Source organism: Bos indicus, chromosome 21 (genome assembly GCF_029378745.1).
Source record: "Bos indicus isolate NIAB-ARS_2022 breed Sahiwal x Tharparkar chromosome 21, NIAB-ARS_B.indTharparkar_mat_pri_1.0, whole genome shotgun sequence".
Taxonomy (NCBI): Eukaryota; Metazoa; Chordata; class Mammalia; order Artiodactyla; family Bovidae; genus Bos; species Bos indicus.
In genome coordinates this window covers 43,151,490-43,176,432 of record NC_091780.1, presented here as the reverse complement: position 1 = coordinate 43,176,432, position 24,943 = coordinate 43,151,490, and the positions used below count along the sequence as shown (strand labels likewise).

The following is a 24,943-nucleotide window of genomic DNA, read 5'->3' as shown; positions in this document are numbered from 1 at the left end:
CCTCCATTCCATGTCCCACTCACGGCTCCTCACTGTAACCCAGTGAGGTCCCATCCCCACACACCCACACCATTGCAAGAGAAAAGGGAGTTAGACTCCTACCCTGGCTGAAACTATGAGATTGGGAATGTACAAACTATCTCTGCTGTTAGCTACCACGTATGAACTGGTCAACCATCCAACTCTCACAGTACTTCCATGTCTATCATCTGACCACGTCAACAACTCTGTGAGGGAGGGAGGCAGCATTATTACACCTCCTTGGCAGATGATCACACAGGTGCAGAGAAGGGATTCTCTGATTTATGATCCCTGGGGACAGCACCTCCCATTTGTCTATGGTGTGTGGATATACAGACTTATGTTAAGCCTCAGATTTCTAATTCTGAAATATATCTATTTGTCTCCGTTATTATTTCTAGTCTCAATGTCAGTTCTTCTCTGGTTATGAAAATAATTGATAACATTAGTCTCAGGAAAAAAATACCTACTAAATTTATTTGGGCATTTTCCCTCCAAAGCGTATTAATTATTATATTATCACTACTGTATCATGGGATATACTCTCAATACAGTTTTATTGAAATATAAACTTTACCAAATCATCATATGTTTTCTTCATCCAAAACTAAAGGTGTTACTAAAATTCAGTTCAGTTCAGTCACTCAGTCATGTCCGACTCTTTGCGACCCCATGAATCTCAGCACACCAGGATGGATGCCTCCCTGTCCATCACCAACTCCCGGAGTTCACTCAGGCTCACATCCATTGAGTCAGTGATGCCATCCAGCCATCTCATCCTTTGTTGTCCCCTTTTCCTCCTGCCCCCAATCCCTCCCAGCATCAGAGTCTTTTCCAATGAGTCAACTCTTCACATGAGGTGGCCAAAGTATTGGAGTTTCAGCTTTAGCATCATTCCTTCCAAAGAACACTCAGGGCTGATCTCCTTCAGAACGGACTGGTTGGATTTCCTTGTAGTCCAAGGGACTCTCAAGAGTCTTCTCCAACACCACAGTTCAAAAGCATCAATTCTTTGGCGGTCAGCTTTCTTCACAGTCCAACTCTCACATCCATACATGACCACAGGAAAAACCATAGCCTTGACTAGACAGACCTTTGTTGGCAAAGTAATGTCTCTGCTTTTCAATATGCTATGTAGGTTGGTCATAACTTTCCTTCCAAGGAGTAAGCGTCTTTTAATTTCATGGCTGCAGTCACCATCTGCAGTGATTTTGGAGCCCCCAAAAATAAAGTCTGACACTGTTTCCACTGTTTCCCCATCTATTTCCCATGAAGTGATGGGACCGGATGCCATTAATTAATAAAATTATGAAGCACTAAATAGCTAAAATGAAGTAACAGAAGCTAAATAGCTTAACAGTATAGTACATTCTCTCCTTCACCAACTTTTGTAACTCTAATTAATTAAACTTAATTGAATTCTTACACATACTCTAGAAAGGAATAATAATCTTATAGAAATTATAAGAAACAGAAAAATAAATACAAAAAGAGATATACTTTACTGAAATTACATGTTTCATTGTCCTCCCTGGGAGCAAAATAACAATTATTTAAATAAAATTGTACAGTATTATTTAATTGAAAATTAAATATTTTTAAATTATTTAAATTTAAAATTATTTAAATGAAAATAATATAGTATTATTATAGCTGCCATATTTATTAATATATAATTGGTATGTATAGGATGTCACTGAACTAGCTAACTCATAAATAACTGTTTAAAATGTCAAGAAAAGGCAAATTTCCAAACACAGACATAGGTTGCTTTGTTTTTCCTTTTTTAAAAATTATAAAATGCAACTAAAAAATATTTTGCATTAAAAAGATATTTCACTTTAATTTTATAGAACTGGCCTAGATTCTGTCATATCAATTAAATTTAATCTACATAACCTCAGAGAATATAGATCAGTTTACACAACTGGTACAAATGTTTAAGGCACTAACAAATAATCTAAAGAATAACCATGTAATTGTAGGATTTTGATTTCTGTTGCAAATATTTTGTTCATTAACAAGCATTTTTAAGAGTAATCTTTAAGAGACATAGGCTGAGCACCACAGTGTATGGAACAATGAATGAGAAATAGTTCCCCATCTTCAGAGAGCAAACAGCCTGAGGAACATCTTTAATACAAAATTCAAAGAATGTGATATGTACTATAATTGAGGTATGAATGCTATGGGAACATGCAGAAAATTGAGTCATTTGACTAAGTAGGTATTGGGTGGGAGTGGAAAGGATTGAACAGGTAGAGATGGGAAAGATATAAGAAGCAGAATGAGAAGAGCACAGAACAAAAGGACAAACTGAGCAGATTTGGAGACTAGAAGAAGCCCTGTGTAACTAGCAAAGGAAGACAGGCTCAAAGAACAATGCTGAAAAGGATAGAACTTTACAGGCAGCAACGGAAAACCACAGAAGCATCCTGGGTAGGAGAGTCACGGTGCAAATGGAAAAACAGCACTGACAAGAAGTTCAAATCGAGAGGCTAGTTTCAGAACTTTGTCTGCTGGAAGCTGTGAGCTCTGCAGACGTTGGGGACAGTGAGGGCTATACAAGGTCTAGTTGGTAGCAAGCAGGGGACAGAGCCTCCAGGTTCTGAGTCAATCAGGAAATTTCACTTGGTTTTATGTTTTGTATGGGATTATGAATAACATTTAGTTTGAAAATTTTTCCATTAAAAAACCCACTAATTAAGATGAAATGCTCTATTTATAAATTAGGGAACTGAGACTCAGAGACTGTTTTATCTGGTAACCAAAATCATGAGTGAACACCAGTGTGCCTTATTTCAATAGAGTGACTGTTGCTAAAGTTATCACAGAGCAAAGAGTTGAGAAGTAAGAGGTTAAAAAAAAGATGATAGTTTAACAGTATCAGAAGTAGTAAAAGGGAAGAAGTTAAAGAAAGTATTTTGAGAAGTAAAAGGTAGAGAAAGATGCAAACTGTATAATAAAACAGTGAAGTGAAGTGAAGTGAAGTTGCTCAGTCGTGTCCGACTCTTTGCGACCCCATGGACTGTAGCCTATCAGGCTCCTCCGTCCATGGGATTCTCCAGGCAAGAACACTGGAGTGGGCTGCTATTTCCAAAACAGTAGTCTATAATTATTAATTTAAACAGTGAATTTGTTGCCTAGGGTGCTTGTGTTCCCAATAAGAGAAAATTCCAACTCCACTAACAGAAGAAAGCCAGACAAAGAGGGAAATATTAAAAATGCTGAAGGTAGGATGGTTCCTGGGTTAGTTAATGAAGCTGTTCAATGATATAAGGAATCCATCTTTCCCCTCTGTCATCCTTGGCACATAAGTCCTGTCCTCAGCTAGCTCTATTCCCAGTGACAAAACTATACAGGTCAGCATCTTGTCCTTTTGAAAGCATTCAGAACTGTTAAACGGAATCGTTTCCTCCTGTTTGTCTCTTTCCATAAGGAAGAAAACCTAGGCAGAGACTTCTCTTCATATATCACCAGTCAGAAGGGCATAAATTGAGTGCCTGAACCACTCATTACCATGGCAAGGGTGGCCCTTGTGGTTATCTGGTGACTCATCATGGTTAATTGCCTGGGCTGGAAAATGGGGTCCACTGGAGAAGGAAATGGCAACCCTCTCCAGTATGCTTGCCTGGAGAATTCCATGGACAGAGGAATTCATGGCGGGCTACAGTCCATGGGTTGCAAAGAGCTGGACGTGACTGAGTGACAGACACTTTCACTGTCAGTTTTTCACCTCGGCCACCTAGTATGGAAGAAGGTGGGTACGTAGACAAAATATGTTATTCTGTTAGGAAACAAGATGAGAAAAATGGCTCTTGGTTAGGCAGTCCACATGCCTACAAATGAAGCTTAATAACCATTGTTTGATGCTGTTGTTGATGATTATACCATTAGCACAATATCCCCAAACCATTTCCCTTTTAGGAGATGTGTGCCCATACTTCCTAATATCCAATTTCACCATTTATAGGAAGAAAGAGAGAGAACTACTGATTGCCTAGGAAAGTACACACAACAGGAGTTTCTATTTCAAAATATTCATTGAAAAAGGATGTTGTAAGACAACAACTGCTTAAAATGCAAGATTTCCAAAGAAGTTCTATCTTCAAACTCTTTCACCCGATTTCCTTTTTGTGTATTAGCCAAAAGAGAACAGTCATTAAGCTTTTTTTGTACAACTAAGACTAAAAGAATCTGCAGATAATGACAGAAGATGCTATTTGTCAAAGGTGTGAAGCAGGAATACAACTGAAAACTACTTCACAATTAGATAGAACACAGAAGTAATTACAAAGGAAGAAAAAACACTCAGTACATCTTCTGGGGCTCCAAAATCACTGCAGATGGTGACTGCAGCCATGAAATTAAAAGACACTTACTCCTTGGAAGGAAAGTTATGACCAACCTAAATAACATATTGAAAAGCAGAGACATTACTTTGCCAACAAAGGTCCATCTAATCAAGGCTATGGTTTTACCAGTGGTCATGTATGGATGTGAGAGTTGGACTGTGAAGAAAGCTGACCGCCAAAGAATTGATGCTTTTGAACTGTGGTATTGGAGAAGACTCTTGAGAGTCCCTTGGACTGCAAGGAGATCCAACCAGTCCATTCTGAAGGAAATCAGCCCTGGGATTTCTTTGGAAGGAATGACGCTAAAGCTGAAACTCCAGTACTTTGGCCACCTCATGCGAAGAGTTGACTCATTGGAAAAGACTCTGATGCTGGGAGGGATTGGGGGCAGGAGAAGGGGACGACAGAGGATGAGATGGCTGGATGGCATCACTGACTCAATGGACGTGAGTCTGAGTAAACTCTGGGAGTTGGTGATGGACAGGGAGGACTTGCGTGCTGAGATTCATGGGGTCGCAAAGAGTCAGACACGACTGAGTGACTGAACTGAACTGAACATCAAATTTACCTTTATCCACTGATATCTTTGTTCACATCACTGTGCTCTTTGTTCTATACTAAAAAGTTAATAATTCTTAGCCTTCACCCCTCAAAATTGGGGGAAAATTTTCAATTACTGATTAACAGTTATAAAATTCTCAATTATTAGGAAATGAGATGATTTACTTTCATTCTAAAATGCCACATTAGCACTATTCAATGACAATTTGAAAAATATATTTTGTTTTCTGTTGTCATATTAATCTAATTTACTTGGAATAAAAACTTGTGACACAAGAATTTCATTCATGAGGACATGTAGTGAGGTCCAGAAAGCTGCTAATTTATAAATATGTAATTCTTAGAAGAGTTTGTGAAGAGGAGAAACAATGTGTGATCAAAAAGGGGGTTCAGTACAAAAAACTTGCTAAGTACACAAGAGGTCAAGTTCTGAAACCTCTGAAGTCTTGGGTAATGGGGTAAATCCCAACACATTAAGCTGGTTGGCATCATCCTACAAGAGTCAATATCACTGATACTACTGAGCTCACTCAGCATTAGAATCATGAGTTTATATCATGTAGTTGTTGCTTTTAGATAGGAAACCACTTCAGTATTCTTGCCTCAAGAACCTCATGACCCTGGAAAATGAGCCCAACAGGTTGGCAGATGTCCAATATTCTACTGGGAAAGAGTGGAGAAACAGCTTCAGAAAGAATGAAGCAGCTTGGCCAAAGTAGAAACAATGCTCAGTTTTGGATGTGTCTGATTGTGAAAGTAATGGTCAAAGCTGTAAAGAATAATATTGCATAGCAATGGGCAATGTTAGGTCTATGAATCAAGATATTTAAGGTCAAAGACTAACAGAGTTTTGCCAAGAAAACACACTGGTCATAGAAAACACAACAATGCAAGAGATGATGCAAGAGATGAATCTTCCAACAACACAAGAGATAACTCTACACATGGACATCACCAGATGGTCAACACCAAAATCAGATGGATTATATTCTTTGCAGTCAAAGATGGAGTTCCATACTGTTAGCAAAAACAAGACCGGGAGCTGACTGTGGCTCAGATCATAAACTCCTTATTGCCAAATTCAGACTTAAATTGAAGAAAGTAGAGAAAACAACTAGGCCATTCGGGCATGACCTAAATCAAACCCCTTACGATTATACAGTGGAAGTGACAAATAGATTCAAGGGATTAGATCTGATAGAGTTCCTGAAGAACTATGGATGGAAGTTCATAACATTGTACAGGAGGCAGTGATCAAAACCATTTCCAAGGAAAAGAAATGCAAAAAAGCAAAATGGTTGTCTGAGGAGGCTTTACAAATTGCTGAGAAAAGAAGAAAAGAAAAAGGCAAAGGAGAAAGGGAACGATATACCCATCTGAACGCAGAGTTCCAAAGAGCAAGGAGAGATAAGAAAGCCTTCTTAAGTGAACAATGCAAAGAAATGGAGGAAAACAATAGAATGGGAAAGAGTAGAGATCTTTTCAAGAAAATTAGAGATATCAAAGGAACATTTCATGCAAAGATGGGCACAATAAAGGACAGAGATGGCAAAGATATAACAGAAACAGAAGAGATTAAGAAGAGGTGGCAAGAATACACAGAAGAACTATATAAAAAAGGTCTTAATGACCTGGATAATCATGATTGCATGGTCACTCACATAGAGCAAGACATTCTAGAGTGTGAAGTCAAGTGGGCTTTAGGAAGCATTACTAAGAACAATGACAATCCACTGCAGTATTCTTGCCTGGAAAATCCCATGGACAGAGGAGCCTGGTAGGCTACATACAGTCCATGGGGTCGCAAAGAGTAGGACATGACTGAGCGACTTCACTCGCTCACTCACTCACTAAGAACAAAGCTAGTGGAGGTGATGGAATTCAAGTTGCAGTATTTCAAACCCTAAAAGATGATGCTGTTAAAGCACTGTACTCAATATGCCAGCAAATTTGGAAAACTCAGCAGTGGCCACAGAACTGGAAAAGGTCAGTTTTCATTCCAATCCCAAAGAAGGGCAATGCTGAGCTATTTGTTTGTCTCAGATCTGGTTTCACAAATGGGCCAAAAAGTCCCATATGAAATTATTGGTTTTAGTAGTTTTAGGCAGATGGAACTATCCAGTGAAATTTAGTATTTCCCCCTATCTTTCTAATGGCTGCCAGAAGAAGCACCAAATGAATGACAGTAGGGAAACAAATGCGACCAAGCTGTTTTGGAAAAACGCATATATAGATTCTGTTCCAGAGAAAGGATCTGGGTCATTTTACAAGGCAGAGCTCCCCAACCCTATATTTCCAACAAAGGTCTAGAAGGGTATAAAAGAATATAATAAAGTGCATTGTGTTAGCTAAACCTCATTCATCATTTACTAGAAGGATATGTATGCATACAGATTATGGTGCACCAAATATAACATGTCAAAGATTAGACTTTGTTAGAGATTCAAACAGTATCATGATCTAGTTCTGCTCTTTGAATTTATGTCAGTTTAGAAACCTTTACCTTCTCAGTTCAATCTCACCTAATCTTGTTAGAGGACTTTAGAGCAAAGACTACAAATTTCATCAACCAGTGTGCTGGTCAGCTGATAAGTCACATTAGATGCTTTTAGTCTTTTTCAAAGCAACTCAGAATGTATTTTTTAAGAAAGTCTGTTCAAATAGAGACCAACCTCCACCACCAAAAAACAAACAAACAAACAAAACAACCTATTAAAATAATTAAGTGACTCAAGGAAATACAAAAAACATTAAAAATCACACTTTTTTATTCTTTATTATAGAAATTACTAGTTATTTGGGGAGAAATAGGTGAAATGGCTCTTTTAAAGATTGTTTAACTTACAGTAAAAGCCAAGAGGCAAAGGAAATGGGAGAGAACTGTAGAAAGGAAGATCAAATGGTAAGATAAGATTGTGCCATTACACAGAAAAGAGAAAAAGAATATCATAAAAGATGAGAAGATAGAGTTCTGTCTTTAATAATAGTACTATATATCAACCAATTTAAAATTTTAAATATATATATTTTTAGTTCAAATAACATTTAAAGTGAGCAAAACAAAGAAGTTTAGGATGTAGTTGCTGCACTGAGGAGTCTTCAGTCATGGAGTACATATTGCCTGAAAAGTTAACTAACAAAAGATATAAATGAGAGCTCAAGACAACAATAGAAATAGTGTCACAGGCTGTGTGTGATTAGTCACCAAATGTGTGGTACAAATAGTAAATGCAATATAGTTTAGAAGAAATAGCAATCACTTAGGGCTGGAAGGTTGCAGGAAATCTCTACTGTAAAGGAAGGATTTGAATCCCATTCTTGTTCTCCAGTTCCTCCTCACTCTCAACCCTCTCTCTATTCAAATAATTGCCCTATTGACTAATCACATGGAATCTGCCTTCATTCTAAATTCTTTGGTTTCCTTTTCTCTTTACAATTGCTTACCACTCAATATTTTTTCTTTCTCTTCTATTTCATAAGACATATCCTCCCTTCCCTCAGTTCATAGCTCCACCTGATTCACTTCCTCTCCATCATCTGAATCATTATGCCAATTCATCTTCTTTCTTATCCTTCTGAAACTATCTTCTTCAACCATCCATTTTTAACTAGTTCTATTCTATAGTCTATAAATGTGCTAAGGTCAGCCCTATTCCATGAAAAGTTCCTTTGACCTAGACCCCTAGTATCCCCTGTTACCAGTATTCTGGAAGGCAAGAGCTGGGAGTTTCACTATTGAGCATGCAGATTCTCACTTAATCCCCAGTATTAATATGACATCTTTGCTCTCAGTTACCCTAGACATCCCCCAAAGTTCTATCACACTTCTCCATTCTTACATAATAGGCTTTTCTTGTCAATATAAACTTCAAAGGCTAAAGCTATTAAATCTATGTAGACTTCCCTAGAAAATTACCAGTGGCATTTTTCACAGAATTAGAAAAAAATCTTGCAAATAGCCAAACCAATCTTGAGAAAGAAAAATGGAGCTGGAGGCCTCAGGCTCCCTGACTTCAGACTTAAACTACAAAGCTACACTCAACAAAAAAGTGTGGTACTGGAACAGAAGCAGAAATACAGATCCATGGAACAAGACAGAAAGCCCAGAGATAGACTCCCGCACATACGGGCACCTTACTTTGACAAAGGAGGCAAGAATACACAATGGAGAAAAGACAGTCTCTTCAGCAAGTGGTGCTGGGAAAACTATACAGCTATATGTAAAAGAATGAAGTTAGAACACTCCCTAACACCATACACAAAAATAAAGTGGAATACAGACTTAAGCATAAGGCCAGATTCTATAAAATTCATGGGGGAAAACATAAGCAGAACACATTTGATACAAATCACAGCAAGATCTTTTTTGATCCAACTCCTAGAGTAATGAAAATAAACACAAAATTAAACAAATGGGACATAATTAAACTTTACAAGTCTTTGCATAGCAAAGGAAACCATAAATATTTGCAAACAAAGTAACCAACAAGGGATTAATCTCCAAACTATACAAACTTCTCATGCAACTCAATATAAAAAAAAAGGTTTTAATGTGCAGGAGATCTAAATAGATATTTCTCCAAAGACATACAAATGGCCAAAAAGCACATGAAAAGATGCTCAACATCACTGATTATTAGAGAAATGCAAATTAAAGCTACAAAAAGGTATCATCTCACACTGGTCTGAAAAAAATCTGGCCATCATCAAAAAATCTACAAACAACAAATGCTGGACAGTGTGTGGAGAAAAGGGGCCCTTCCTATACTCTTGGTGGGAATGTAAGTTGGTACAGCCACTATGGAGAAAAGTACGGAGGTTCCTTTAAAAACTAAAAATAGAACTACCATATGACCCAGCAATCCCACTCCTAGGCATACTCCTGGAGAAAACCATAATTTGAAAAGATATATGCACCCCAGTGTTCACTGCAGCACTATTCACAATAGCCAGGACAAGGAAGCAACCTAAGTGTCCATCAATAGAGGAGTGGATTGAAAAGATACAATACATATATATAATGGAATATAGTTGTTAAGACGTGTCCGACTCTTGCAACCCCATGGACTGTAGCCCACCAGGCTCCTCTGTCCGTGGGATTCTCCAGGCAAGAATACTGAAGTGGGTCGCCATGATCTCCTTCTGAGTAATGGAATATTACTGGAATATTACTCAGTCATAAAAGAGAACGAAAAATGCCATTTGCAGCAACACGGATGGACCTAGAGCTTGTCATACTGAGTGAAAGATGTCAGAGAAAGACAAGCATCACATAATATTGCTTCTAAATGGAGTCTAAAGAGTGCTACAAATGAATCTATTTATAAAATAGAAGTAGAGCTACAAAAGTTGGAAATAAGCTTAAGGTTACCAGGTGGTAAAGTGGAGGAGGAATAAAGCTTTTCAGGCTTTATTTTCTATTAGGTCTTCATCCCTTCCCATAAATATGTGGATACTCTGTGTTCAAAAGAGCCAAACCATTCACTGTTCACCACTCTTCAGATGTCCCTCATATTCTCCATATCATGGTATTTCCTCTACCTAGCATGCCCTCATTCTAATATTTTCTTACTAACAATTTGTCAGAATATTAGAGATCTCCACAAAATACAAATTCCCTTAGAGGAAAGAGCTTTCCCAGGCACCATGAAATTGAAATAATGTCCCCTCCACACAATTTCTCTATTTCTTATGTCCCTATCTCTCATTATAGTATTCATCACACAGTCTACCTTAATTTAGAATGATATGTGTGTGTGTGTGTGTACTGTTGGGAAGTGAGCATGGAGAGGAATAGTGTCCTGTCCAGAGCTATGACATCATAATGTAGTTACGTATTCAATACTTATCGATTTTAAGGATGGATAAGAGCAGTGTAAGTAGAGAGAATAGGAAAAGTCCTGGGCAAAAGCAAAGAGAAAAGGGAAAAGACATTTGGATGATGGTGAATTAATTAGAACATTAATGAAATGAAACAGTGACATGAATCTTGACTAAGCAGGTGGAGTCAAGTGACAGGGGAAGGAATTTGGTCTTTATGCTGTCACACATGAATTTTAAAAGACTTTGAATAAGCCTGAGTACCTAATATGAGTTTGGAGCCTACATTTTCTATCAGTAAAGTAAAAATGATAATAGACGCTACAACTGCTATATTGTTGGGAAGAATGAATGAAGGACTTCCCTGGTAGTCCAGGGGCTAAGATCCACATTCCCGATGCAGAGGGCCCAGGTTCAATCCCTGATTGGGGAACTAGATCCCACATGCTTCAGCTAAGAATCTGCACACCGCAACTAAGACCATCACAGCCAAATTTAAAAAAAATCTACAAAAAAAAGAATGAATGAGATAATCCAGACATAAACCTACACCATAGTAAGCCTGCTAACAATGCTAACCCCATTAATACAGCATGTTACACACACACACACGCATACTTTATGTGATAATATCCATGATGTCAAAAATAAAGACAGTTTGTCAGGCTTTGACTTCCAGACTAGAGAAAGGAAAGAAAAAGACAGAGGGAGTAAAAAGCGAGCATTAATGTCCATGAAGTGACAGGCAGATGAGCTTCCCTAGATGCATACTCCCTTCTTTTATCTTTCTGTTCCTTCTCTCGTCTTAGCCTCCTGCTTTAGGCTTCCTTCTTTCCTCTTCCCTTTCTCACACAGCAAGATCCATGACCCTGCTTAGCCCTGCACAGAGCCAGTGCTGGCCTCTGCGGGCCAGATTAAGTACAATAAGCCACCTCCCCCTCCTAGCGCAAAGTGGCCTGGAAGCTGCAGTGAGATGGGTCCCTGGACTGTAGCCCAGCAAAACCTCAATTGAGATAATGTCCCCTGAGAAACATTAACCTTCATTTTGACACAGTGGGAGGTAAGACTGGGGATGTTCTGTGGGGCCTGGTAGCAAAAAGCACTATAGCACACTGAAAATGTCTCTGTCTTTGTTAGCATCAGAACCATATAAATGGCTATATTCCAACAGACTTCCAAAGAAAAGGAAAAACCAGTATGTGGACATCTCCGTGCCTTCTGACCTCACTGGATGGAAGAGATACTCCAGGTGTGAGAACAGTTAAACGAGCATTTGGAGTACTCAGGGTGTTGAGCGTAGGTGTGTGTACATTTGAACGCTGCTGTTTTATAAGAAGTCCTAGGTGACTCAATAAGCACAAGAGCCAGGGCAACCTAATCCCTTTAGCAGGGCTCTCCCCAGCTCAGATGCTCCCCTGCCAGAAACAACACATTTGGGGGTGGGGGGCGGCCAAGTGTAAATCACACACTGAGGTAACTGTTTCACACTTTCAAATAATTTACTTATTAGTTTTAAAGTGGTTTTAGAAGCAATTCTGTATCTTGCCTTCCGGTTTTGTTTTGTTTTGCATAAATACTTGTAGATTAAAAAAAAAATGCTGACCCCCATTGTATATCAAAAAGTACCTTGAATGTGTTTACAAAATAGATCAGGCTGAGTTAAGAAATGTTAGTTCTGCCTATAAAAGAGGGCTGCTTTCCATAGAATGTAACTTTGTATCTAATACCATGCATCTCTGCAACTCTAGGTGTTACAGATTCAGAGATTAGGTACTCTTGACTAAAAAGGAAAAACATAAGACTACCTACTCTTGTCAATGACATTTCCCTGTGTTGACTAGAGACACCAAAGAATTTCACTCCGCAAATCACCCAGCACTGGAAGTACAGTGCAAAAATCAAGATAAGGTATGGTTTTCTATATCACATAGACCATGATGGGGCTGACCATTAGCTATCCTTTGACCTAATATATATTAAATCATCTCCATCATTTTTTTCAGTCACCTAGTTAGAATGGCAGACTTCTTTAAAAAAAACTCATCTTGGGCCACCCACACATCTGATAATATGCAAATTTCAATGCTTCAAGGAGATTAGAACTATCTTTTATTCGATTCCATCACAAATTTAGTAACCACAACTGATCTTCAAAGAAATAACTCACTTTTGTTTCTGTCTTTCAAAAACACTTTTGAAGCAAAGTTGCCCTTCTTTTAACAAAAAAAAAGGACTACTGAAGAATCCACAGTAGAAGAAAGTGCTCTCCCTAGGTACTACATTTCAGGACTGTTTATACCGTTCAGTGGGAAAGGAACTGGATACTGGCTTTTAGGAAGAATTCTGTAAGGAAGAAGGGGAATTGCTAATGCATTTACTACTCATTTGCTTGCATCAAGAACCCTGTTCCCTTTCAGTCTGCCAACATCCTAATTAAGATGATCTAAATCTGAGGTGATCTATTATTCTAGATCTAAGATAGCTCAATCTACATTAGACAAGATGTTACAGTGTGTGCTTACAATGAGATGATAAGACCACTGAGCAGGAAAGCATGTCTTCCCTCATGTCTAACCCAGCATGGGGCAGAGCTCTCTGTCAGCACTCAGTAAATAATGGCCAAGCCTTTGCCTATTGTTTTTGTTTCTACTAATTCAATCTTATGATATCATTTCTGGTTCCTCTGACAACATATAACTGTGCTCTTGTTTTGAAAGAAGAAAAGAGTAAATCACCTCAAGTAATTCTTTATATACCTCAGTGCCACATACAAGTGTGACTGACCACATATAAATGCAATTTCCATCCAATATCTTAAGGCTGTTTCTGAAGTTCTATATTAAAGAACATGCAACTCCATAAGCATTTGAGCCAGAAAAGAAAAGAATGCAGAGACAATGCTTTAGAAGAATCTGGATCAAATTCCGTTCCAGGATAATAATATCCAGCTGCACTATTACCCAAGAGGTACTATATAACACAGAGACAAGATCATAAAAAGGGCCTTCCCCAATCAGCCTCTTTCTCTTCCTTCAGTTAAAGAAAGTTACTCATAGTTATTAGCATAAATACTAGGTAAAGACTTGAGTGTCTGGTAAACAAACAGAAAGTATGTGTTACTATTAGACTTGCCCTCTCTTGACATCTAACAAAAGGCGAGGTGGTTAGCAACATACCCAAGTCAGAGGACACACAGACACCACTTCCTCAGCCAGTACCTGAAACTGTCATTTGTAGGGCTGAGCAAACATATTTAAGAAATGTCCTTAAGCTTGCTCTTGTGCTATTGTTGAACAGATAACATTGATGACCTTCACAGTCTGATATCCATTTCCAAAGGGATGACAACTTCAATCTATGAACCTCAAAAGAAACCAGATAAAATAAGCACAACCCTAGAGTTCAAAGCAGCTAACCCTCTGCCTCCTTTCACTAAATAAGGGAAGATCTTGGTTGGAACCCAGGCGAGGTCACCCTTTCTATTTGCTATAAAGTTTGCTGAATTTACATTAAAATCTTCAAATAGTCTTTGTTTTGGGAATGTATATGTTTCTTTAAAGAGGACAAAGGAACCATTGCTGTGTGCTTTCAGAGATGCAAAGTTTGAGATGTCAGGCGGGGAAATCCCAGCCTTGATTCTAAGACATCCGTAATGATGGCAAGCTCTATAGGTAAAAAATAAAAACAGGGATAAGAACGTTTTAAAGGAGGCAATGTGCAAAATTTAAGAATGCCTTTTTGCTTTCACGATTTTTGTTTTTTGCCTTGAGATGTCAAAAAAAAAAAGAAAAAGGAATGTAGCCTTTGTTTGGAGTTAGACATTCGCTGTGTTTTGAAGTCCCTCCAGCTATACACCATACAGAATTTTAACATGCTAAAAAAGCCTACTTCAAAATGATAAACTTTCACCAATCTATCTTAAAATAAAATATATAATTACAAGCATACATTCAATCCTTGGATTGTGTGTGCCAAAGCTCTATTTCTAGAATTGGTGAATTTTGTTCTCTATTTCCATGTATAAAAGATCTCACAGTCCTGGGAAAACATTTTTTTTAAAAAATGAAATACAACAAATAAGGTATGCTGCAGAGTCCTGGGGGAGAAGTTTCCCAGAGTCTTTGAATTTCCTCCTATCCTCCTTCTTTACAAGATTTCTAAGACCAAGCCCTTTTCTACAGTCTCTCAAACAAGGTAAAAAGAAAAATACCCCCTAGATATATTCCTTAGATTTTCTATTATGCTTCTCAAGTTCCCACAGCTTCTGATGTAAACCTAAGATGAATTCTAGAGTTATTTTTTTATTATGTTTTAATTTTAGTTCCTCTTTTAGGTCTAAGATGAAATAGATGATCATAACTGCTATGCTTGGAGATATATTTCAAGGGACAATTTGTACATGACCTATGCAAGGTCATGTCACGGAAAGAGGGCTCCCTGATAGACAGACAGGGAGCGAAATTCAGCTTTTAGTCTTGTAGAACTCCAGGGTTTAAGCTTGTTCTATGTGTGCAATATGTTTCTGTTTAAACAGGTCATTTTAGATACTTTCTGTATAGGGACCTCACTCTGACTTGAATAGTGTCAATTAGAGGCATACGAGGAATTATTGCTCAGGTCACTGATCACTAAGGGTCATTTTTTGTCACACGAACCTGGGTGTGGCAAGTTGGCCTAATCTCGTCCGAAAGGTCGCATGTTTTCTGCATGTGCTGTTCTCTCTGCCCATCAATTTCACTTGGGCAAAAATCCTTCCCTGTTTAAAACATCAACTGCCCTCTAAGTCTTTCCTTGAGACCCCTACTTGAGGTTAGTTAATTCCTCCTCTGTTTACTCCCAGAACTTTGTACCCCCACTCCAGTATTCTTGCCTGGAGAATTCCATGAACAGAGGAGCCTGGTGGGCTACAGTCCATGGGGTCGCAAAGAGTCGGACACGACTGAGCAACTAACACTTTCACTATTTCACTTTCTACTAGAGTAATTATTAGATTCTATTACAATTATTTGTTTGTTGTCTCCACCACTAGATTATGCAGTCTGGCATATTTACCCTCATCTCGGGCTTCCTATGGGCCCAGCGCTGTAAGCACTTCAGATACGCCAGCTCTTTAAATCTGTATCACAGTCCCTTGAGGTGGATGTTACCATTGCCTCCATGGTACAAATGAGGGATCTGAGGCAGAGAAGTTCAGTCATTCTCTGAAGGACACATTACTAGTAAGTATCAGGTTGAACACAATCTGACTTCTGAGTCTGCGCCTCTCCTATTATTCCTCGTGCTTGCCCACAGGACTGAGGAAGGCAGGTGAGCAACATTAAGCAAACAGAAAGAATGACCATTCTGGTTTGCCTCAGTTTCCTAAGTTTAAATTTAGAAATGGATTTTCTTTATCTTAAGTTGAGTTTACCTTCACCCTTGACTATGGATGAGTTCATTCGTCTAGAGAAAATTCAACCCAAACTGAAGAAGAGAGAACTGGCTGGGATACAAGGGCCTGGGGTGTGGCCCGCTCTGCCAGGCTGAAGCCTTCACTCTCACGCCTCCCCCAGGTTCACACCCTGAGACGCCCACAGAAGCCTCTCCTGTAGCTGATTTCAGATGCCAGCTGTGCGCGTAGAATGACAAAGAATGTTTGGGAACAGAAATACTATTAACAGGAAAGACCACTGATGTTATTCTTTATAAACAGGTGTGAGTTGAGAAAGACATTTTCACTTAGGAGATGATTCAAATACAGAGGACTTTTGTTGTTGTTGTTTTGTTTGGAACTGAAACATCCAAGTTCCAAAGTTGGGTGACTGGTGATGGAAGTAAAGTCTGATGCTATAAAGAGCAATACTGCATGCAAACCTGGAATTTAGGTCCATGAATCAAGGCAAATTGGAAGCAGTAAAACAGGAGATTTCAAGAGTGAAAGCCGACATATTAGGAATCAGTAAACCAAAATGGACTGGAACAGGTGAATTTAACTCAGATGACCATTATATCTACTACTGTGGGCAAGAATCCCTTAGAGAAATGGAATAGCCCTCATAGTCAACAAGAGTCTGAAATGCAATATTTGGATGCAATCTCAAAAATGACAGAAAGATCTCTGTTTCCAAGGCAAAGCATTCAGTACCACAGTAACCCACGTCTATGCCCCAACCAGTAATGCTGAAGAAGCTGAAGTTGAATGGTTCTATGAAGACCTACAAGACCTTCTAGAACAAACACCCAAAAAAGATGTCCTTCTCATTATAGGGGACTGGAATGCAAAAGTAGGAAGTCAAGAAATAGCTGGAGTAATGGGCAAATTTGGCCTTGGAGTACAAAATGAAAGCAAGGCAAAGGCTAATAGAGTTCTGCCAAGAGAACACACTGGTCATAGCAAACAACCTCTTCCAAAAACACAAGAGATGACTCTGCACATGGACATCACCAGATGGTCAACACTGAAATCAGATTGATTGTATTCTTTGCAGCCAAAGATGGAGAAGCTCTATACAGTCAGCAAAAACAAGACCAGAAGCTGACTGTGGCTCAGATCATGAATGCCTTCTTGCCAAATTCAGACAAATTGAAGAAAGTAAGGAAAACCACTAGACCATTCAGGTATGACCTAAATCAAATCCCTTACGATTATACAGTGGAAGTGACAAATAGATTCAAATGATTAGATCTGATACACAGAGTGTCTGAAAAACTTTGGACGGAGGTTCATGACATTGTACAGGAGACAAGGATCAAGACCGTCTCCAAGAAAAAGAAATGCAAAAAGGCAAAATGGTTGTCTGAGGAGACCTTACAAATAGTTGTGAAAAGAAGAGAAGCAAAAGGCAAAGGAGAAAAGGAAAGATATACCCATTTGAATGCAAAGTTCCAAAGAATAGCAAGGAGAGATAAGAAAGCCTTTTTCAGTGATCAATGCAAAGAAATAGAGGAAAACAATAGAATGGGAAAGTCTAGAGATTTCTTCATGAAAATTGGAGATACCAAGGGAATATTTCATGCAAAGATGGGCACAGTAAAGGACAGAAATGGTATAGACCTAACAGAAACAGAAGATATTAAGAAGAGGTGGCAAAAATACACAGAACTATACAAAAAAGATCTTCATTACCCAGATAATTACGATGGTGTGATCACTCACCTAGAGCCAGACATCCTGGAATGCGAAGTCAAGTGGGTCTCAGGAAGCATCACTACAAACAAAACTAGTGGAGGTGATGGAATTCCAGTTGAGCTATTTCAAATCCTAAAAGATGATGCTGTGTAAGTGCTGCACTCAATATACCAGCAAATTTGGAAAACTCAACAGTGGCCACAGGACTGGAAAAGGTGGGTGTGGTCCAATCCCAAAGAAAGACAATGCCAAAGAATGCTCAAACCACCGCACAACTGTATTCATCTCACACGCTAGTAAAGTCATGCTCAAAGTTCTCCAAGCCAGGCTTCAACTACGTGAACTGTGAACTTCCAGATGTTCAAGGTGGATTTAGAAAAGGCAGAGGAACCAGAGATCTAATTGCCAACATCCGTTGGATCACTGAAAAAGCAAGAGAGTTCCAGAAAAATATCTACTTCTGCTTTATTGACTACACCAAAGCCTTTGACTGTGTGGATCACAACAAACTGTGGAAAATTCTGAAAGAGATGGGAATACCAGACCACCTGACCTGCCTCCTGTGAAATCTATATGCAGGTCAAGAAGCAAGTGTTGAAACTGGACATGGAACAACAGACTGGTTCCAAATTGGGAAAGGAGTATGTCCACGCTGTATATTGTCACCCTGCTTATTTAACTTACATGCAGAGTACATCATGAGAAACACTGGTCTGGAAGAAGCACAAGCTGGAATCAAGATTGCCAGGAGAAATATCAATAACCTCAGATATGCAGATGACACCACCCTTATGGCAGAAAGTGAAGAACTAAAGAGCCTCTTGATGAAAGTGAAAGAGGAGAGTGAAAAAGTTGGCTTAAAACTCAGCATTCAGAAAACTAAGATAATGACATCTGGTCCCATCACTTTGTGGCAAATAGATGGGGAAACAGTGGAAACAGTGATGGACTTTATTTTTGTGGGCTCCAAAATCACTGCAGATGGTGACTGGAGCCATGAAATTAAAAGATGCTTACTCCTTGAAAGAAAAATTATGACCAACCTAGACAGCATATTAAAAAGCAAACACATTACTTTGCCAGCAAAGGTCCATCTAGTCAAAGCTATGGTTTTTCCAGTTGTCATGTATGGATATGACAGTTGGACTATAAGGAAAGCTGAGCATCAAGACTGATGCTTTTGAACTGTGGTGTTGGAGAAGACTCTTGAGAGTCCCTTGGACTGCAAGGAGATCCAACCAATCAATCCTAAAGTAAATCAGTCCTGAATATTCATTGGAAGGACTGATGTTGAAGCTGAAACTCCAAAACTTTGGCCACCTGATGTGAAGAACTGACTCATTTGAAAACTCCCTGATGCTAGGAAAGACTGAAGGTGGGAGGAGAAGGGGATGACAGAGGATGAGATGGTTGGGTGGCATCACCAGCTCAATGGACATGAGTTTGAGTAAACTCCGGGAGTTGGTGATGGCCTGGCGTACTGTAGTCCATGGGGGTCACAAAGAGTCAGACACATCTGAGCAACTGAACTGAACTGAGACATCCAAATCAGTAAGAGTCAGATATATTTATTTTTCCTCCTAATATTTAAATTCACATCTCAAGTCCCTTCAGATCATGTCACCTTTTAATCACTTTTTAATTCTGCATTTTACATATATTTATTTTTTGGATTCAAATAATTCTTACTCATTGTAGAGACTTAGAAAATTCAAAGGTATTTTAAAATATATAATTGCATATTATAGGCCTCTTCAAATGTTTGAAAATTCTCTTCTAAAACATTAGTTTTAAATGGTTATGTAATCTTTCATTGGGATAAGATGCAGCATAGTTTAGTTAAACAGCCCCTATTTTTGAACATTTTGAAAGTGTGAAAGTGTTAGTCGCTTAGTCATGTCCAACTCTTGCAACACTATGGACTGTAGCCCACCAGGCTGCTCTGTCCATGGGGAATTTCCAGGCAAGAATACTGTAGTGGGTTGCCATGCCCTCCTCCAGCGGAGCTTTGTGACCCAGGGATTGAACCCAGGTCTCCTGCATCACAGATAGATTCTTTACCATCTGAGCCACCTGATACCAATGGTTTGGTATTGGAAGTAACAAGAAGACAGATATCCTTTCACATTGTTTTGAGGATCCCAGTTATGTGAAGATCATACGGCCCTGTAGGAAGAGGTTTTCTGGGAGCTGTGGAATGCAGATTCTGGGGCCCTACTCAGGTGACTGATTCATTTGAGGTGGGGCCTGGGGAAGGCGGTCCTATTTTTGAGAAATGTTAACATTGCCTCTCATTTCATAATACCTTCTCCTCATTGGGTTTAGCTATCTTCTTTATCTCATCTGTCTCCCACAGAATGAGCAATAGTGTCCAATTCAAGCTTGCCCTGGTGAATAGAGCCACAGGTCCTTATGAATGCAGGTGACTGCATCATCTCTGCTCATCCACCACCCCGACTCACCCCACTTACCCATCCATGCTCCACACCAAAGCCAAGGACAGGTCTTTCTTTATTCTATGAGTCAATGATGTCCTTTCCCTGCTCACTCCCAAACCCTCCCATTCGCCCCCACAGCCACACAGCTTCCCTTGCGTACTCCCCGCTCTCCACTAGCTGCAACAGCCTGTTCACAGAATGTCACTTCCTCAAGGAAGTGCTCCCCCATACTTGGATCTCAATCACTTCTCCCAGGCCAGCCTCTGGTGGCTCCCTTTGCTTTTCTTTCCCAGTCCATCATGGTTTATAAAAGCATGGTTGTGAGATTTAAGTCTGTCGCCCCACTTCACCACAAGCTCCATGAGACAAGTACCGAGGCTGACTGTTCATCACTGCGTCCTACCCTGAGCGGTGCTGGTAACAGGCAGTGCTCTAAGCGGTGTTGAAAATGGGCTCTGGGGCCAAAGGGCTCAGATTCACATCCCAGCTTTGCTACCTAACACCTATGTGACCTTAAGCCAGTTACTCAACTTCTCTGTGCCTCCATTTTTTTTCCACTGGGAATTATAATAGTACTGCCTTAAGGTGTATATAGTTTGTTGTGAGAATTAAATGAGAGAGTACACAAAAAGTAATGTACAACACAGTAGCTGGCATGTAGAATGAATCCAATACAGGGTAGCTTTTAAAAAGATAATCACTCGGTATATTTTTGTTCAATCAATAAAACACAACAGAATTTTCAGGCGTGTCCTTTCTCATCATCACTGCCCCCTAGTCCAACCAAAGCATCAGCCCAATCAACTTCCACTACAGTCTGCTCCTTGAAAGAACAGCATTTCTGTCCTGAGAAGTCTGCTGAAGACACTCCCGTTCCCCGTTATTAGTTCCAGCTCTGATCACGTCACTTCCTAAAATGTGTGCTCATGTGCCAAGCCACCTCTCTTCCTTCCTTCAAGTATTTCCTGAAATGTGACCTCCTCCATGGAGCCTTCTTTAAATGGAACTGAGCTCATCATTCCATCCTCTGTTTCCAACAAATAAGGTAAAGTTTGTTGCTTAAGATTTCAAAGCTATAAACCACCTGAGCTTTTCAACTAGCTGCATGGCCTCACCACTGCAGAACAGGTTGGGTTTCTCCTTGCCTGAACTTAAGAATGTGAGGCTAACGAGGGCAGAGCGTTTGTTTAACTTGCTCTGTATACATGTAGCCCAATGACAATCCACATGGAGGCTGAATAAATGTGACTTGATGATGATTTAATTACTTTGTCCGTGCCAGGAATAGAAGCCATGAACTCTTAAATCTGTTTCCCCCATTTTATAGTATGTTTCCATGCTGAGTCTATTATGAGACCTGTTTTCTGCATTAACTTTCACAAAAGAACAAATACAAAAGAAAAGAGAGATTGAATGAAAATATCAAATTAATAAAATTATCTTCCACATCGTGAGACCAAAGATACCTCTAGAACTTGGCACACTGTATTAAAAGGTGCCTCATTTAAAGTTCAAGTTCATATGCTTTACAGATTACTTTGTAAATCTACAATAGATGACCAAAACATGTCAATATTCATTTTTAAAGTACTTGTTGTATTTGGTGCATGCACCATTATGGAGAACTTACACTCAGAGCAAAAAGATTTGTAGCAAAGCATATGACCTTCTTCCCACTACAATGACCATCCCCTAATTAGGCAATGCATCTGATAGTCATTAACAGGAATGAGATAATGAATCACTTTCTCTCTTCTTTGTTAATTTGCTGTAACCAAGCGGCTAATGGATGTCAGAGCTGAGTGATTGCACTGATTATAGTGATTTATAGTTGCAACAAAACAATTTAAAACCATTCTGATTATTCATGTTAAAGATGCTTTATGTTTTGTTTACTAAATGTTTTATGTCCCCCTTTCTCCTACCCTTAAAGTACTGGCCCCCTCCTACTCTGCCACTTTTCACAGAAAGACCCCTTCCTGGAAAACTTGAAAGTTGTAGGAGGCTTTTTTTATTGTTTTAAACTAAGCCATTTCATTTTGTTTATACATACCTATACATAGAGAGAGAGAGAGAAAGTTTACCCAGTAGAAACGAAAAGCCTTAGGGGTAGAAAGAAAACTTCAGTGGTGCCTAGTTCAAAAGAAGACAGAAATAAGAGGAAATAAGGCAAACTTCAAGCCACTTACCTTGGGGCTTCCAGTCCCTTCCTCGCCCTCCACAGACACATCAGTAGCCAGAATCTCTGCTTTGATGGTATCCAGAGCCCGGAGAATCCAGCTGTGTTGCCGTTTGATTTGCCTCTGCAGCTCCTTCCATTGACTCGCAATCATCCGCAGCATGTCCTTCAGCCCTTCTCCAAAGGAGGGGAAAGCACACGTTAGCGACTCGGCTGTGTTTTTACCCAGTATTGTTTTTCATTTAAGATTAGATGGATATTTCCAACAATAAACATAATTTTAAACAATCATTACCATCACCTGCCTCTCAGAACCGAGACTGAGGGTTTCTGACTTGACAGAAGGCATAAGGACACAAAAATGGGAAAACCCCATAGATGCATGGTTTAGAATTGACTTAGATTTAACACATGGACTAAAAAAATGTATACAGAACCAAAACCATGATACATAAAAATTATTAAGACTCTAGCTTCATGTCCCAAATAAAAGGCCCTGTGTATATCTTTTTGTGGAGACTTTACAATGATCAGAAAATGTATGGAAATAAGTAAAGGTAATTCGACTTGAAATACAGTAAATGGGCCAAATTTAAGACAGCAGTCTTTAGCGTTAGCACATCAGATTAATGCTGCTCTTTTCTTACTGGGCTGTGGTAAGCTCAAAACAAGGGGCAAACTAATTCATCCTGTCTTACAGTCTTTTACTACCAGGATAAGCATAACCAAATGACAAAACTATTTTTTATTTACAATCCGTTTCTCATAAATACACTAATACTGGGGTAAGAACTGGTCTGAGGCTAAAACTCTGCTAATGCAATGACCAGCAAAGAACATGCAAAACAGTCATGTGTGTGAACTGGCAGGGAAATAATCATGTGTCTCTAGACTGCCTGCCTTATATCTGTAATGATACCTACAAGTACCCGGATGCATATGCATTATAACTATATGCACAATTCTCATTCATTATCTTAATGTTATTTCCAGAGCACCTACATCAAAAAGCATGTCAATGTGAAGTTTTCAGGAATGTGATTTCAATTGAAACTCCGCTGAACAGCAAGCCCCAAATAAAATGAACAGACCATTTGGAGGCAGTATTTCATCTTATAAGTATCACAGCATTGTATGCAGTATATGAAACATTTATAAATCTTGAAGGTCAATCTGATAATGTAAATATTAATAATACATAAGGAAGTGAATATATGCAGTAATTTACAGCAATGCTTCTTCATTCTTAATAGTCTGGAGACATAAAGACTTGCAATATTTCAGGAGGATTTACCTGCTTTGTGAGACGCAATAAGCTCAAGAAGTTGGTGTCCTTCCTCCTCCACAGCTTCCTTGAGTGCACAATGACTGTCTACATTCAACTTAAAACTCTGCAAGGAAAAATATGAGCATCAAACCCTGGCAAGGCCATTAAACAGAAAACATCCATATAAAATTACTTGCTACTTTTTATTAAGAGCCACACAGTTCAATTTACCCAATAGATACAATAGACAAACTAATTTGCAATACTAAAAGCTATTGATATTTGGGATCTGGGCTCAAAATGTTTCCATTAGATTAGCAGAGTGCATCTGTTTAGAAACAGCTGACATATCTAGAAATTCATTAGGTTTTTATGAAAAGTCACATCCCATAGGCTATATCTAGAGTAGCAGTGTTCTATAATATATACTGAAATTCTACCAGCACATATGAGGTCTTTTCTTCACTTTTTTAGAAACATTAGTGCTAGCACTATTTATGAAACCATAAAAAATTGGCAACATAAATTATGTGCACATATATAAATCCATTAATATAGTAGGGTTTGATTCAGCTGTTTTTCAGATATCACACAAACTATGGAATACTGAGGTGAATTTAGGTGCTGTAGGGAGGAGTCAAATGTTTTTCAAATGTTTTCATTTCAAGCTTATTCCTTACCATGTGACATTGCTTTATAAATAAATACATCAAGCACATGAGGGGCATTTTTCACTTATGATAGTTACCCAAAAGATAAAAATTGTTCTTATGGGTGAATTTCAACTCATAGAAATTTCTTGCAGGAAGCTTTCCATAATGTCTTTCATAGAATTAATTACTCCCCTCTCCCGGCTTCCTCTGTTCCTTATATCTGCTTCTATTGAAGAATTTATCATACTGAATTCTGCTTTATTCATATATTTGGTTACCAAATTATTACAATCAAAAGACTTGCCAGTTTCACATTTATTTCCACCTCATGTCACATACAAGGTGTTCAATAAATGTTTGCAGGAATATTGGATATCTGCTGAACTGGATCAATAGGACTCTCTGAAGGGGAAGGTTTCCATTTTAATATTTCAAGAAACAGGGATGGTTTTTCCAAAGATTTTTTTTCCATCTCTGGAATGTTATAAGGTGTTCCAAACACAGGAGGTCTGATGGAGAGCAATGATAGTAACCAATATGT

At 38.9% G+C, this 24,943-nt stretch overlaps 1 protein-coding gene across 4 annotated transcripts in view; it reads right to left on the bottom strand.

Moving 5' to 3' along the window:
* Window positions 1-24,943, bottom strand: part of AKAP6 (A-kinase anchoring protein 6) — a 501,454-nt gene that overhangs the window by 210,474 nt on the left and 266,037 nt on the right. For all 4 annotated transcript variants that reach the window (XM_070775437.1, XM_019983407.2, XM_070775438.1 and 1 more), the window contains exons 6-7: window positions 23,777-23,873; window positions 22,493-22,656 (exon numbers count right to left, since the gene is read on the bottom strand). In XM_070775437.1, the coding sequence (XP_070631538.1) occupies window positions 22,493-22,656; window positions 23,777-23,873 (261 nt within the window). The remainder of the gene's footprint in view (window positions 1-22,492; window positions 22,657-23,776; window positions 23,874-24,943) is intronic.